At 35.4% G+C, this 12,379-nt stretch overlaps 1 protein-coding gene across 1 annotated transcript in view; it reads right to left on the bottom strand.

Moving 5' to 3' along the window:
• The window catches only part of IFT52 (intraflagellar transport 52), a 33,044-nt gene that overhangs the window by 15,002 nt on the left and 5,663 nt on the right, over positions 1-12,379 (bottom strand). Inside the window, exons 2-4 of the mRNA XM_083113469.1 lie at positions 11,116-11,246; positions 1,918-2,135; positions 592-730 (exon numbers count right to left, since the gene is read on the bottom strand). Coding sequence (XP_082969595.1) covers positions 592-730; positions 1,918-2,135; positions 11,116-11,246 — 488 coding nt within the window. The remainder of the gene's footprint in view (positions 1-591; positions 731-1,917; positions 2,136-11,115; positions 11,247-12,379) is intronic.

The following is a 12,379-nucleotide window of genomic DNA, read 5'->3' as shown; positions in this document are numbered from 1 at the left end:
TCATTATCATATGACCAATGTAACTCGAGTTGTACCCCCAAAAGGAATGGTCGGCACGCCACTGATTCAAGCTTCAAAATGCAGCGGTACCTTGAAATGACTATAGCTCAGAAACTAAATGCCCTAGAGATATGAAAGATATACCGTTGTACGCGGAATGAATCACAGATTCAGACGATATATAATTTATGCACATTCGGCGTATACATGGAGGGGGAAAGGGGGGAAATCCCCTGAAGATACTTTTTCTTTTAAAAAATGGGGTTTCGCATTTTCCAGCATTTTAAGTTCTTCCACCTTGGTTCCCAGAAAAACATAAAAAATCGAGGTTCCACTGTACTTTATAAAGATCTCACTTCATGTTACTGTACTATTTTATTTGCTTTTTTGCCACTGCTGACTAACCTTGAAAGTGAGAATGAACATTCAGATAAAAGTGATGAAGGAACAGTAACAAAGGAACATCTATGCCAAGACTGATTCTCAAACCTGGAACTTTCAGTGGTCAGATCATGAGCAAACCACTCAATGTGCTTGATCAACAAAGCAGCAGTGTTCACAGTATCCAAACACGTTGAATAATATACTTACTGACTGTTGTTTCCTTCATCCAGAGAAATTCCAGGGGTTTTGCCAGCTGCTACAGCAACAGCACGGTTCAGAACACCATTTGACACAAGGCACTCTTTTGGATGGAAATACTTGTAATAATGTGTCCTTACAACAGAATCTGGAAGGAAGTATCACGTATTAAGTAAATCGTAGTCTACAAAACTAAATACAGTGAAACTTCCTTATAATTGATACCATTAGGGAATGTATGCTATTCAGGAAAAGGCTTCACATTAACATAAATTTTGAATTTCTTCTAAGTTGTTTCAGAAACAAAATTTATTAAGCATGTACATTTCTTTCAAATATACATTCAATTTTATGAAATGATCTGCCATCAAGTTATTTCTGGATAGATCCAGATGGTTTGAAACAATCAAGATTTTTTGTGTGATCACAAAAAAAATATAAAAGAATTAGAAGTTAAATTTAAAATTCTGCAGAGCAAGGTGTGTGAGAATTTTTTTAGCATTATTATCATTATCAGCCCATAATTCACGATTTTTTTCCTTAAAATATCACTGCTTTTTTCCAACAGCAAATAATACAGCCATGTTTTGCATAAACTTGAACAATTTCAATTTATTCCAATTAAAGTTAATAGTTTCCAGTTTTGGGCCATCATTTCACATGTGCCACAAACCTTACAAGACAAAGCAAACAACAAGCTGCAATGCTTAGGGACTCTTGAAAACACGACAAATACCCACATCATCGTAACTACTGAGGACAACAGACAGTCTTTCTATTGTTTCAATTTATATTTCATTATTTAAATTCTCTACTAGAGTTTTAGAAAATCCACCACCATTCTTACAATTTACTGAGAGAACAGAATTTTGTCTAGTCCTAAATTTAGGAACCTTATGAGCAATCAAGTTATAAGAAGTAATCAAAATACAGTGAAACCTCGATTTTATATACATTCAGCCTTGTTGACCCCAAAATAGCAAAACATTATAAAATCTTCCACAATTTTACATTTTCCGGTAGTTTAAGTTTTTTCAGTCTGGTTCTCTGGAAAGCATAAAACTGAGGCTTCACTGTAACAAGAAAAACAATAGGATATCTACATTATTCACTTGAATGGTAAGTCTATTGGTTACATGATTAACTACATGACAGGCAATTCACAATACAAACCTTTGTGACAAAAATCATGAATGGTAATTTAGTTTCGTGAGTATACGGTAAGCTTATATCAGTAATGTAAATACAAAACCCAGCTGGGTCTGAAATGTAAACAAAGGTTAGTCTCAAACTGTTCCATGATGAGTCATAAAACAACTCAATAACTCTACTCACCACTGTTTACCATTATTCCATAATTTTCCAGAAGATAGTTGATGTTGGTCTGGTAAACCTTTTCTCCGCCTTCTCCCAAGAGAACCAGGATACTTCCACCTGAGTCAAGGTAACTGTTCATGACTTTACACTCACTTTCGGTAAACTTTTCTCTCGGGCCAGGAAGAACAAAAATCCTGACCTCTGATAACACCTCACTTGTGATCTCATCCTTGTTCCTGAAAGCAAGCATTTGCATTATGAAAACTTTTGTTGCCTTCTCTGAATTGGCTTGTCTTGCAATACATGCAGAAAAATTAAGTAATGCTGAGGCAAGGACGGGAAATTTTATGGAATAACGTAACAAGACTTATCAATTGATTGATTGTTTCGGTTTATTTTACTTTGCTTTCCTGCCACTTTTTAGCTAATTCCAGAGATGAAGATAATATGTTGAAATTGATGAAGGGACACACCCACTGGCCAGGTTGGGATACAAACCTAGGATCCAGCATCGTAGCATGCTATGCTAACCACTCAGCCAAAGAGGTTGCCAACAAGTCTTACATAACAAGCTCATTTTACACTAAACAAATAACATACAAACAAACTATTGTGACTGTCATCTTTTTATAACATTCACAATTAAGTAATATAAAAATCTTTGATAAGAAGAAAGACATTTCATTATCACTGTTACTGTTCTAACTATGTATTATGGGATATAGTGTAATATACCAATTCGTAAGTAGATTTCAGTATTTTTCTTTCTTAAAACAAATAATATATTTGTTTTAGTTGCTAATACAAAACTAACAGCAACAATTATGGCGACCTTCAGCCAGGATTCGTGAATATGTAGTATGGAAGTTATCTTCTAATTACTTTAAATAATGGATCGGAAGCAACATTCTTACAACTTAAGAACGGGAGTTTTCTTAAGATCCGATGTCGTCGATAGTTTCAGGGAAAATGAAACTATTGAAGAAAATGCTGACCAAATGAAGAATATTATTTGTTGCAGTAACATTGAAGGAGATTCTCGTCTTGTGAAGTGCAATAGCTGCAATAAATGGGAACATTTGGAGTGCAGAGGTTTGACTGTAATGCACTGGGTAATATTTAGCTCTTCTAATGAAAGCTATTTTTGTAAATCTTGTAAACCAGATTTTGATCCATTTTTGTTAAAATCTTATACAAGTACAGTGAATCCCAACTTGGACAAGATTATTGCTGCATTTCAAGTTACGGTTACCCAAAGTTTGCAGCAAAATAATGAAAATCTTCAAGAAAAGTTGCAACAGAACATTCGCTGTGAATTGCAACAAAATAATGAAATATTACAAAGGGAATTGCAACAAAATAATGAAATGTTGCAAAGGGATGTGCAACAAAATAATGAAATGTTACAAAAGGAGTTGCAAAAGGATATGCAACAAAATAATGAATTATTACAAAGTGAATTGCAACAAAATAATAAAAATCTGGAAGAGAAGTTTCAAGCCATTCGAAATGAATTACAGCAGCATAATGTTAGGTTTAACGGCCGGCTTGATCATATTGAACATTCGTTACAAGATGTTGCCCAAACTTGTCAAAATGTTAGCAGTGAGTTGAGGTGTAAATTGGATGAAGGTATTAGTACAATGCATGTCGAAGTTTCAGTTATTCAAGAACAAATGAAGAGTCACGACGGAAAGTTGGCAAGGTTGGAAGTCTGCAATGATGAAATTATGGAGAAATTTACTCAACGTGAGGTTAGGTTTGAAACATTAAATGCGGAATTAGATAGAATGAAGGTAGTTCAGACTGCTACATGTAGCTCTGAAACCTTGGTAAATGACCTTAGAGATAGGGTTATTTCTTTGGAGCAAGGCAATGCCATCAGCAACAGTGTTGCTAACGAAACTTTCAATGGAGGACGAGAACTGAGCGAAGAGGATGGAAATAGTAAACAAACTGAGCATGTGGCTTGTCAAACAAATAATGCAAATTCAAATCGAAGATCACGAAATGTTAAATTTCGGGCTAGTGACAAACGTGGTGTTGGTTCTTCGGGTTATGATTCATCTGATATTGATGTACCTGTAATTACTAAACGTAAATCAGGTCAGAACGCTACTTCTTTTGGAACTGATTTTACCTATAGGCTTTCCAATACATCTTATTTGTGGGATCCTCCATCACGTAACGAATCACCTGCTCATTTCACTACACATCCGTTGGCCAATAGGGACCTCGCACTTTTGGAGAATGCATATAGAGTGCATTACAATGAACCTTGTTCTACTAACCATTATGGTTATGGAAGTCCTCCGAATGCCAGTTTTCATAATGAAACTCAGTGTTGTACAACGAAAGCTTATTCAAATAATCCAATTTCACAAATGTATTTTCAGCATATACCTTCATGTGAGAAGCCATTATATACTGTAGCTGGTAATACAAATACTACAACTTCAATGAGTCCGATGTTTTGTAATCAAAATTACATTCCCAGAAATGACATTTTGAATAATCCAATTAACATTGCTTCTAAGAATTCTGAGTCTCCAAATTTTGAATCAAACCAGTTTTGTAAACCTGCGCGTGCAGAATGTAATACAAATATTTCTGCAAGAAACCCATTTGGAGAATGCCCGGGTAAAGTTATTCGTGTAAATGAGCTAAGCCAGTTACCACGTTTTGGAGGTGACGTCTCGAAACAATCAGCTAGGGAATTTATAGACCAGCTGACAACAATGTTAAATTTGATTGGTGTAACTTCTCAATATCGCCTGCAAGTTATTCACAAATGTTTCTACAATACTGCAGCGTATTGGTTCAATAGTGAAAGACGGAATTTCTCATCATATGATGATTTTGTGTGCAAGTTTCTTGAACAATTTGCTTCAAATGATTTGTTAGAAAGCCAACTGACAGTTTTGCGTTCTCGTAAATACAACACACCTTCTGGTTTATCATTAGAAGCGTACGCTTTGAAGGTATATTCATCTTATTGCAACCTTGTAGAAAAGCCTAAACAAGCTGAGATAATAAGAGTAATTCTGAAGCAATTGCCAGAAACAGTTTCTAAGAATGTGGGTTGCCACGAAATTTCCAACCTTAAACAATTAACACAAAAACTCAGGGCAATAGACTTATATTCTAGTGATAAAACCAAATCTTTGTCACTACCTGGTGATTATATAAGTGGGGAGTACAACTCGAATAGGTTGGAAAAATCTAGGCATTTTGTAAGGCAAGTGTCTATGGAAAATAAGTCATGCAGCGATTCATCTACCCAAACAGTAGCTTCAGAGAGACTTATGGGCCAACCAGCTGCTAGGAATCCCAGAAACAACTATAGGCAATCTGGAGCTAGTCAAGAGAGCTATAGGCGACAAGGTAACGATCGAAGTTTGTACTTTCATAATAATAATCGAAGAACAAACACTCAAGGGAACGCTAGTAATGGCAATAATACAGATGCACCTAGATACAACAGGAATAGAAGATTTCAAAGTCCGACCAATACAGAATTGCGAGGTGGCTCCATTAACACTAACTCAGAGATTTCAGCAAGGAACAATGGAAATTTCCGAAATGGAATGAATTGCAATGACATTAGTTTAAATCAAGAATGTTCCTCAGTAACTAATGCTACTAGTGGGAGCCCTCAGAGAACATTAAACAACTAAGGCGGGGAAATGCGCTCCAATTCGCCTTGCCAAAGGATGACCACATGGAGCTTACTTGTAATTATGATCCTTACCTTTTGCATGTTAAGTCTTGTCTCGGTGACTTTAATAGAGTTAAATATTTAGGCGTTGATAAAGAAGATGTTTTACCTGTTGCATTTTTGCTGGAGTGGTTTGATTCAGAGCCTGAGTGGACTGTTACAGATAAAGGAACTCCTACACCTTTACTTGAAGCACCAGAAATACAGGGAAGAATTTGTGACTTGTTTCTTAATTGTTTAATTGACACTGGTAGTCAATGTAATTTGTTGGATTACAAGGTTTGGATCACTCTAAGTTCTTTATTGCCAAGTATAAAGCTGGAACCAATAGAAGGAATTCAGTTGGCTTGTTTCGCTGGTGAGCAACGTATAAAAGTTGTAGGTTTTAAATATGTCATTATGCAGTTGGGAGATGAATTTTTCCACGTGGGTTTATATGTAGTTAAACAATTACATGCCGATTTGATCTTGGGAGCACCATTTTTGTGGCAGTACAAGGCTATAATTAATTATCGTATGTCTACTGTTGAACTAATTCATTCAAGTGGTAAGGAAGTATCAGCTCCTTTTGTTCCGAGTTCTACAAATAATACTTGCTCGCAAAATTCCGTAATTGAATCTTGTAAAACTTTGACATTTGAATCTTCTCATGTTAATGATTCTGCTTATCTAGCTTCTGAAGAAGATATCCATAAGAAAGTTTATGGCAACGAATATTGTGAAGCTGGAGTTGCTGATAATTTATATAATTTATTACTGAAGTATCAAGATGTGTTTTCGGACAAACCAAAGGCAGCCAAGGTGGAATCTTATGACATAGAGCTAGATACGAATGAACCTATAGTGGCATCTACGTATCCTATTCCATTCGCTAGGCGAGATGATATGGAGAAAGAATTAAAGAAATGGAAAACGTGGGGAGTAATTCATGAAAGTACTTCTCCATACCGGAACCCTCTCCACATAGTTCCAAAGGCAGGTGGATTGTGGCGTCCTGTTGTTGATTTTAGGAAGCTGAATGAACATGTAATTTTACCCATGACACAGGTTGAACCTATATCTGAACTTTTGCCTAGGTTGCGAGGTGCAAAATTCTTTTCGACGATTGACCTAACTTGTGGATATTTTCAAATACCACTGACACCTAGATCTTATAAGTTCACATCTTTCTCATATCGTGGTATTTTAATGGAATTTCATTTTTTACCCTTTGGTATTAAGAGTGCTGTTAGTGTTTTTGTCGACAGAATGCATAAAGTGTTTGGCAATGATACCAGTTCATTTCTTATAGTGTATGTGGATGATATTCTTATATTTTCATCATCACTGGAAAGTCATTTAAAACATTTGGACTACGTGTTGAAAACTTTGAGAGAAGTAAATATGTCCATCAAATTATCGAAGTGCACATTTTGTAAAACTGAAGTGAAGTTTCTTGGTCACATAGTATCAGGTGAAACCATCGCTGTAAATCCAGAAAGAAATCTAGCAATAACTGAATATCCTACTCCAACAAATAGAAAAGCCTTAAGAAAATTTTTAGGAATGGTAAATTGGAGGAGAAAATTTGTGGATAAGTTTGCAATGATTGCGGCTCCTTTATACGATTTACTTAGAACGAATAAGAAATGGGAATGGAATGAAGCACATCTCCAGGCATTTAAACGTCTGAAGGAATTGGCTTTGTCTCCGGAGATGTTAGCTCAACCTAACTTGAACAACACTTTCCATGTAAATACTGATGGCAGTAAAATAGGAATCGGTGGAGTCTTATGGCAATATTCTGACGATGGTGAAACTTTGATTATCCAGTATGCGAGCAGAGTTTTACGAGGTTCAGAATTAACATATTCTGTGCATGAAATAGAATGTCTTGCCATCCTTTTTTCCGTGGAAAAATTTTCAATATATCTATTGGGCAGACCATTTGTAATACACTGTGACCATCAATCACTTTCTTGGTTAAATTCAGCAAGATCGTTAAATCCAAGGCTTAACAGATGGGCTTTGAAATTGCAAAATTATGATTATACAATTCAGCATGTTAGTGGTTCTGCAAATACGGCCGCGGACGCGTTAAGTAGATATCCAATTAAGTCACAAAACAATTTGTTTCCTTCCACTTTACATGTAAACTGCACAGATATTGGTTTACTTGAAGAAGAATACTTTTTGTGTTGGATGAAAGTGCAACAAAACGATGAATTATGTCAACGTATAATTTCTATGTTAGGCAAGGGTGATGACCATTTCGAAATTAAGGGAATATTTACACTACATAAAAATATACTGTTTTATAGATCTATCAACTCGAACCATTGGAGAGTTTTTGTACCTGAAGCAGCAGTCAAGAAAGTTTTGTATGAACAACATGATTTGGCTGGCCATTTTGGGTTTTCTAAGCTTTATAAGAAGTGTTCTAAATTCTATTTCTGGCCTAAGATGAGAGGAAGTGTCAAGTCATATTTAAGTGATTGTGTAGAATGTGCAAGGACGAAACAGAAAACACAACATATTACCAAAGAGGAGCTTCACGTGATTTCTTACAAATTACATCAGTTCTTATCTTTAGACTTGATTGGTCCATTGCCATTATCTCAAGGATATCAACATATTCTGACTATTGTAGAATTAACCAGCAAATATGTTATGGCTTATCCTCTCAGGAAGGCAACAACTCGAGAAATTATCAACAGAATTAACTTAGGTTATTTCCATCATTATCCTATGTGTACAGTTATATTAACGGATAATGGATCACAATTTAAATCCGGTGAATGGGAAAAATTTTTTTGAAGTCAATTGGTGTAAAGCATATTCTCACTTCACCATATTCGCCTCATGCGAATCCAATTGAGAGATATAATAAAGAGATCATTCGTTTGCTTAGACTCTTTTGTAAAACCAACCACAGATCTTGGTCCAAAGTTTTAACAAATGTTATAAAATTATTAAATTACTCATATAACGAGGTTGTTGGTTTCACTCCGGCTGAAATTTTTCTACACGAGGAAGTTCGAGATAAATTACCTCTGTTATTGACTGGCCAGAGGAGATGAACGAATTGTCTTGGACAGCTAAATATATTCAGTTAATTGAAACAACTAAACGTTCCAAAAGAAAGAAGACTCATTCAAACGCAGAAACCCCTACAATTGTTCAAGGTGATTTGGTTATGGTTAGGAATCATGCAAGAAGTTCTGCCTTGAACAAAACTATCCATAAATTTTATGACTTATATGTGGGGCCATTTTTGGTGGAGGAAGTGAAGAACAATTTCGTGAACTTGGTGTCTTTAGATGGACAACAGATAAAGTGTAGACACAATTTACAAAATATCAAACCCTTCCACTGTTCATTGGAGAAGAAACACGAGCTGTTGTTGAATGTTAACAAATAGGTTCGCAAGTTTCGAATTGATTGTCATTCTTTGAAAGATTTGTTATAGTATTAAATGTTGTTTTGAATGTTGAATATCTTAAAGTTATGTAACTGTTCGATGTGTATATTTAAGATCTTGTATCTTTTTAAGCCACCAAAGTATGATGTCTATATTTTCTTCACCCCAGGAGGGGAGGTTATTGTGACTGTCATCTTTTTATAACATTCACAATTAAGTAATATAAAAATCTTTGATAAGAAGAAAGACATTTCATTATCACTGTTACTGTTCTAACTATGTATTATGGGATATAGTGTAATATACCAATTCGTAAGTAGATTTCAGTATTTTTCTTTCTTAAAACAAATAATATATTTGTTTTAGTTGCTAATACAAAACTAACAGCAACACTATACATTATTACAAATGATCTTCCTCATTTCAGACACATGTAAATCACGTTTAATGAAACTCAGATACAGGAAGGTTATATCAATGTAAAGAGTAACTCATAAAGTTTTATTTCATATCATTTCAGATACGGTTGGGAACACTCGTGCATAATAACTATGAGAGAAAATGGCTGCCAGCAAAGACAAGAAAGCATTTTGTGTGTTAATTTCCACGTACACCAGTCTGTTATTAGTGCGCAGTTCCATTTCCACACAACGTTTGATGCAGATCCACCGAGTGGACATTCAATTAATAAATGGTACTCTGATTGTAAAGAAAAGGGATGCATCTGTATGTGAAAGTCAACTGGCCGCCCGTCAGTATAGGAGGAAACAGTGGAACAGGTCCATGCAAGTTTTACCAAAGGGGCTCGCATTGCACAATTGTGAGGTCATGGAATAAAACTTAATGAGTTACTCTTCACATTGATATAATGTTTTTGTATCAGAGTTTCATTAAACGTGATTCACACGTGTCTGAAATCAGGAAGATCATTTGTAATAACCCTGTACTTTGCACCAACACCAAAGGGAGAACACTAAAGTTGCTATCCAAGGCAGTTCATTAAGATTTAAAAAAAACACTTTACATGTAACGTTTCTCCCCTCTTGAGTTTTTTGTCTCTGGAAGACCCTGATAGACGGTAGAAATGTTACATGTAAAAAAAAAAAAACTCAATATGATGACAAAGGCAGTAATTTATTTTATTATAAAACATAAACTAAACGTAACGTTTCAACTTTCTAGCAAGATCTTCTTCTACTGCCTTGGTCAGCATATTTAGTTTTTCATATCATGGAAACAAGGCTTAATGGTGTTATACATGTAAAGTGTATTTTTTTTTAAAATTTTAATATACTGCCTTGGTCAGCAACTTTAGTGTTTTTAATATGGAAACAAGGCTTATTTATATTACCAAAGGGAAGTTTTGTGTGAGAATGTATGTGCAAGTGTGCAGGCATGTAGCCTGGAGGAGGGCTAAGGGGGCTGAAGCCATCCCTGAAATCCCACAAATATCTACTTTAAATAGTTTGTAGTGGTAAATAACATTACTTCTTTATCAGGATTTAAACAACTTGCATAATCATTTGTAATATACTGAGAAATTTATCTTCAGGGCTTCCAGCCTCCCCTCTCCCCTTTCTTTCACCCTTAGATGGTGGCTGCTGATAAGGGATGAGCCCCTTTCAAAATAAAATCCTGGCTACTGGCCTGCAAGTGTGTATGTATGTATGTACATGGTTTTAAGTGGGGGGGGGGGGTAAATACGTGTACCGAGAAGAATGATCAAAAAATTAACCACCCAATTCCCAACTAAGAATTGACGTAGTACTTTCACTATGTGTACATGTTGATGTGCTAACCAGAGAGATGACCGAGAGTCTCTGCCATCTTGAGAACACTTCAGTCTCTCTTGAATTACCCAGTCACAGTCGCTGTGACATCACACTGAAATGCATAGACAACTTTATACAGGAAGTGACACTAACAAATACGAAGAAATATATGTCATCCACTGCACAAGATAAGCCAGTTTCAAAAGCTTCCTTGATTTCTCAAGTTTAAACAACAAATATAATCTCTCAACAAAGCATGAGTGAGTAGTGTTCAACAACCTTCAAAACAAACCTCTATACAAACATGGATGAAAAGAAATACTTACATTTGTACTTTCCATGTTCCTTTCAACTTATTACAAAGATTTTTGTAACCATCTGTTATCTTAAAGAGTTCATTTTTCGAAGCATTAAACAAAATTACATTACTCTTCTCCCTCCCTTCTGTTGCATATTCCTGCAATAAGAATCAAATTTTAAATACAAACAAAAAAAAACAACAACACATTCAAACATACAAGCTGCAAAATATTTCGGAACGACTTGAGATGACCGGACCCCTCTCCGATCTTCTTCATATTTGGCATACTCACTAATTGAGGCCTCCTAATCACGAATCTGAAGTTAAAATTTGTCGGAAACGTCTAGAAATTGCAAAATAATCGAAAATAAGGTGTTAGTTTTCGGAATGGAAACTGTCGATTTTCGCGAAATTTTTTGTTTCACAAGCAAATAATTTTAATTAGATGTATTCCCTGAAAGGGGTTAAAGTAGAGACAATTTGCAATAAATTTGACCATATGATACCCAATCTGAAAATTAGTAGTTTTCGAGATAATCGAATTTCAATTGTTTTTTTTTTTAAAATGACAATTTTCCACATAAAAAGATGAATTGAGAAAAAACTGCTCATTATATGGAACTTATTTCAGCGTTTTCTGATAGCTAACAAATAAGTGGTTCGTTTTAAAAAAAGTTTTTCTCAAATAACAATCACATGTAAGTAACGGGTGGGTATAAACTTACAAGTCATGATAAAAAAATGCACTCTTAGTTTACTTGGCAACGTATTAATAACACTGACATGATTTATCAGCATGATGACTGCCCAGCTTGATCCCCCGATCAATTTGATGCCTTGCGACTCTTACATTTGGAGCCACATGACAAGACACCGGTAAACTCGCAAGAAGAGCTCAGGGAGAGGATCTTAACAGCTGGTCAACACGTCAAGGGCACCATCACATCACGAGTTAAGAGACCAAATGACCCGTAAAAACCTGCGTGCCTGCATTCGTAATGGAGGTGCCCACTTTGAGCAAGACGTGTAATGTTCTCTAATTGCATTGTTCATTGATTCCATTCACATGAAGATGAATGACGTATTATTTCTTGTACACAAATGTGAATGTTAGCAACATTTGTACCTTGTTGGATAGCAGATGTCACAAGGAAGTAATTTAAGTAATTTGTACGCTTAGTGTCATACCATTTTTGTTATTAATACGTTGCCAAGTAAACTAAGAGTGCATTTTTTTATCATGACTTGTAAGTTTAGATCCACCTGTTACTTACATGTGATTGTTATTT

This window comes from Lepisma saccharinum, chromosome 27, assembly GCF_977018435.1.
Source record: "Lepisma saccharinum chromosome 27, izLepSacc3.1, whole genome shotgun sequence".
In the NCBI taxonomy this organism is placed as follows: domain Eukaryota; kingdom Metazoa; phylum Arthropoda; class Insecta; order Zygentoma; family Lepismatidae; genus Lepisma; species Lepisma saccharinum.
Note: the sequence above shows the minus strand (reverse complement) of the source record. Positions and strands in the feature narration are given on the sequence as shown.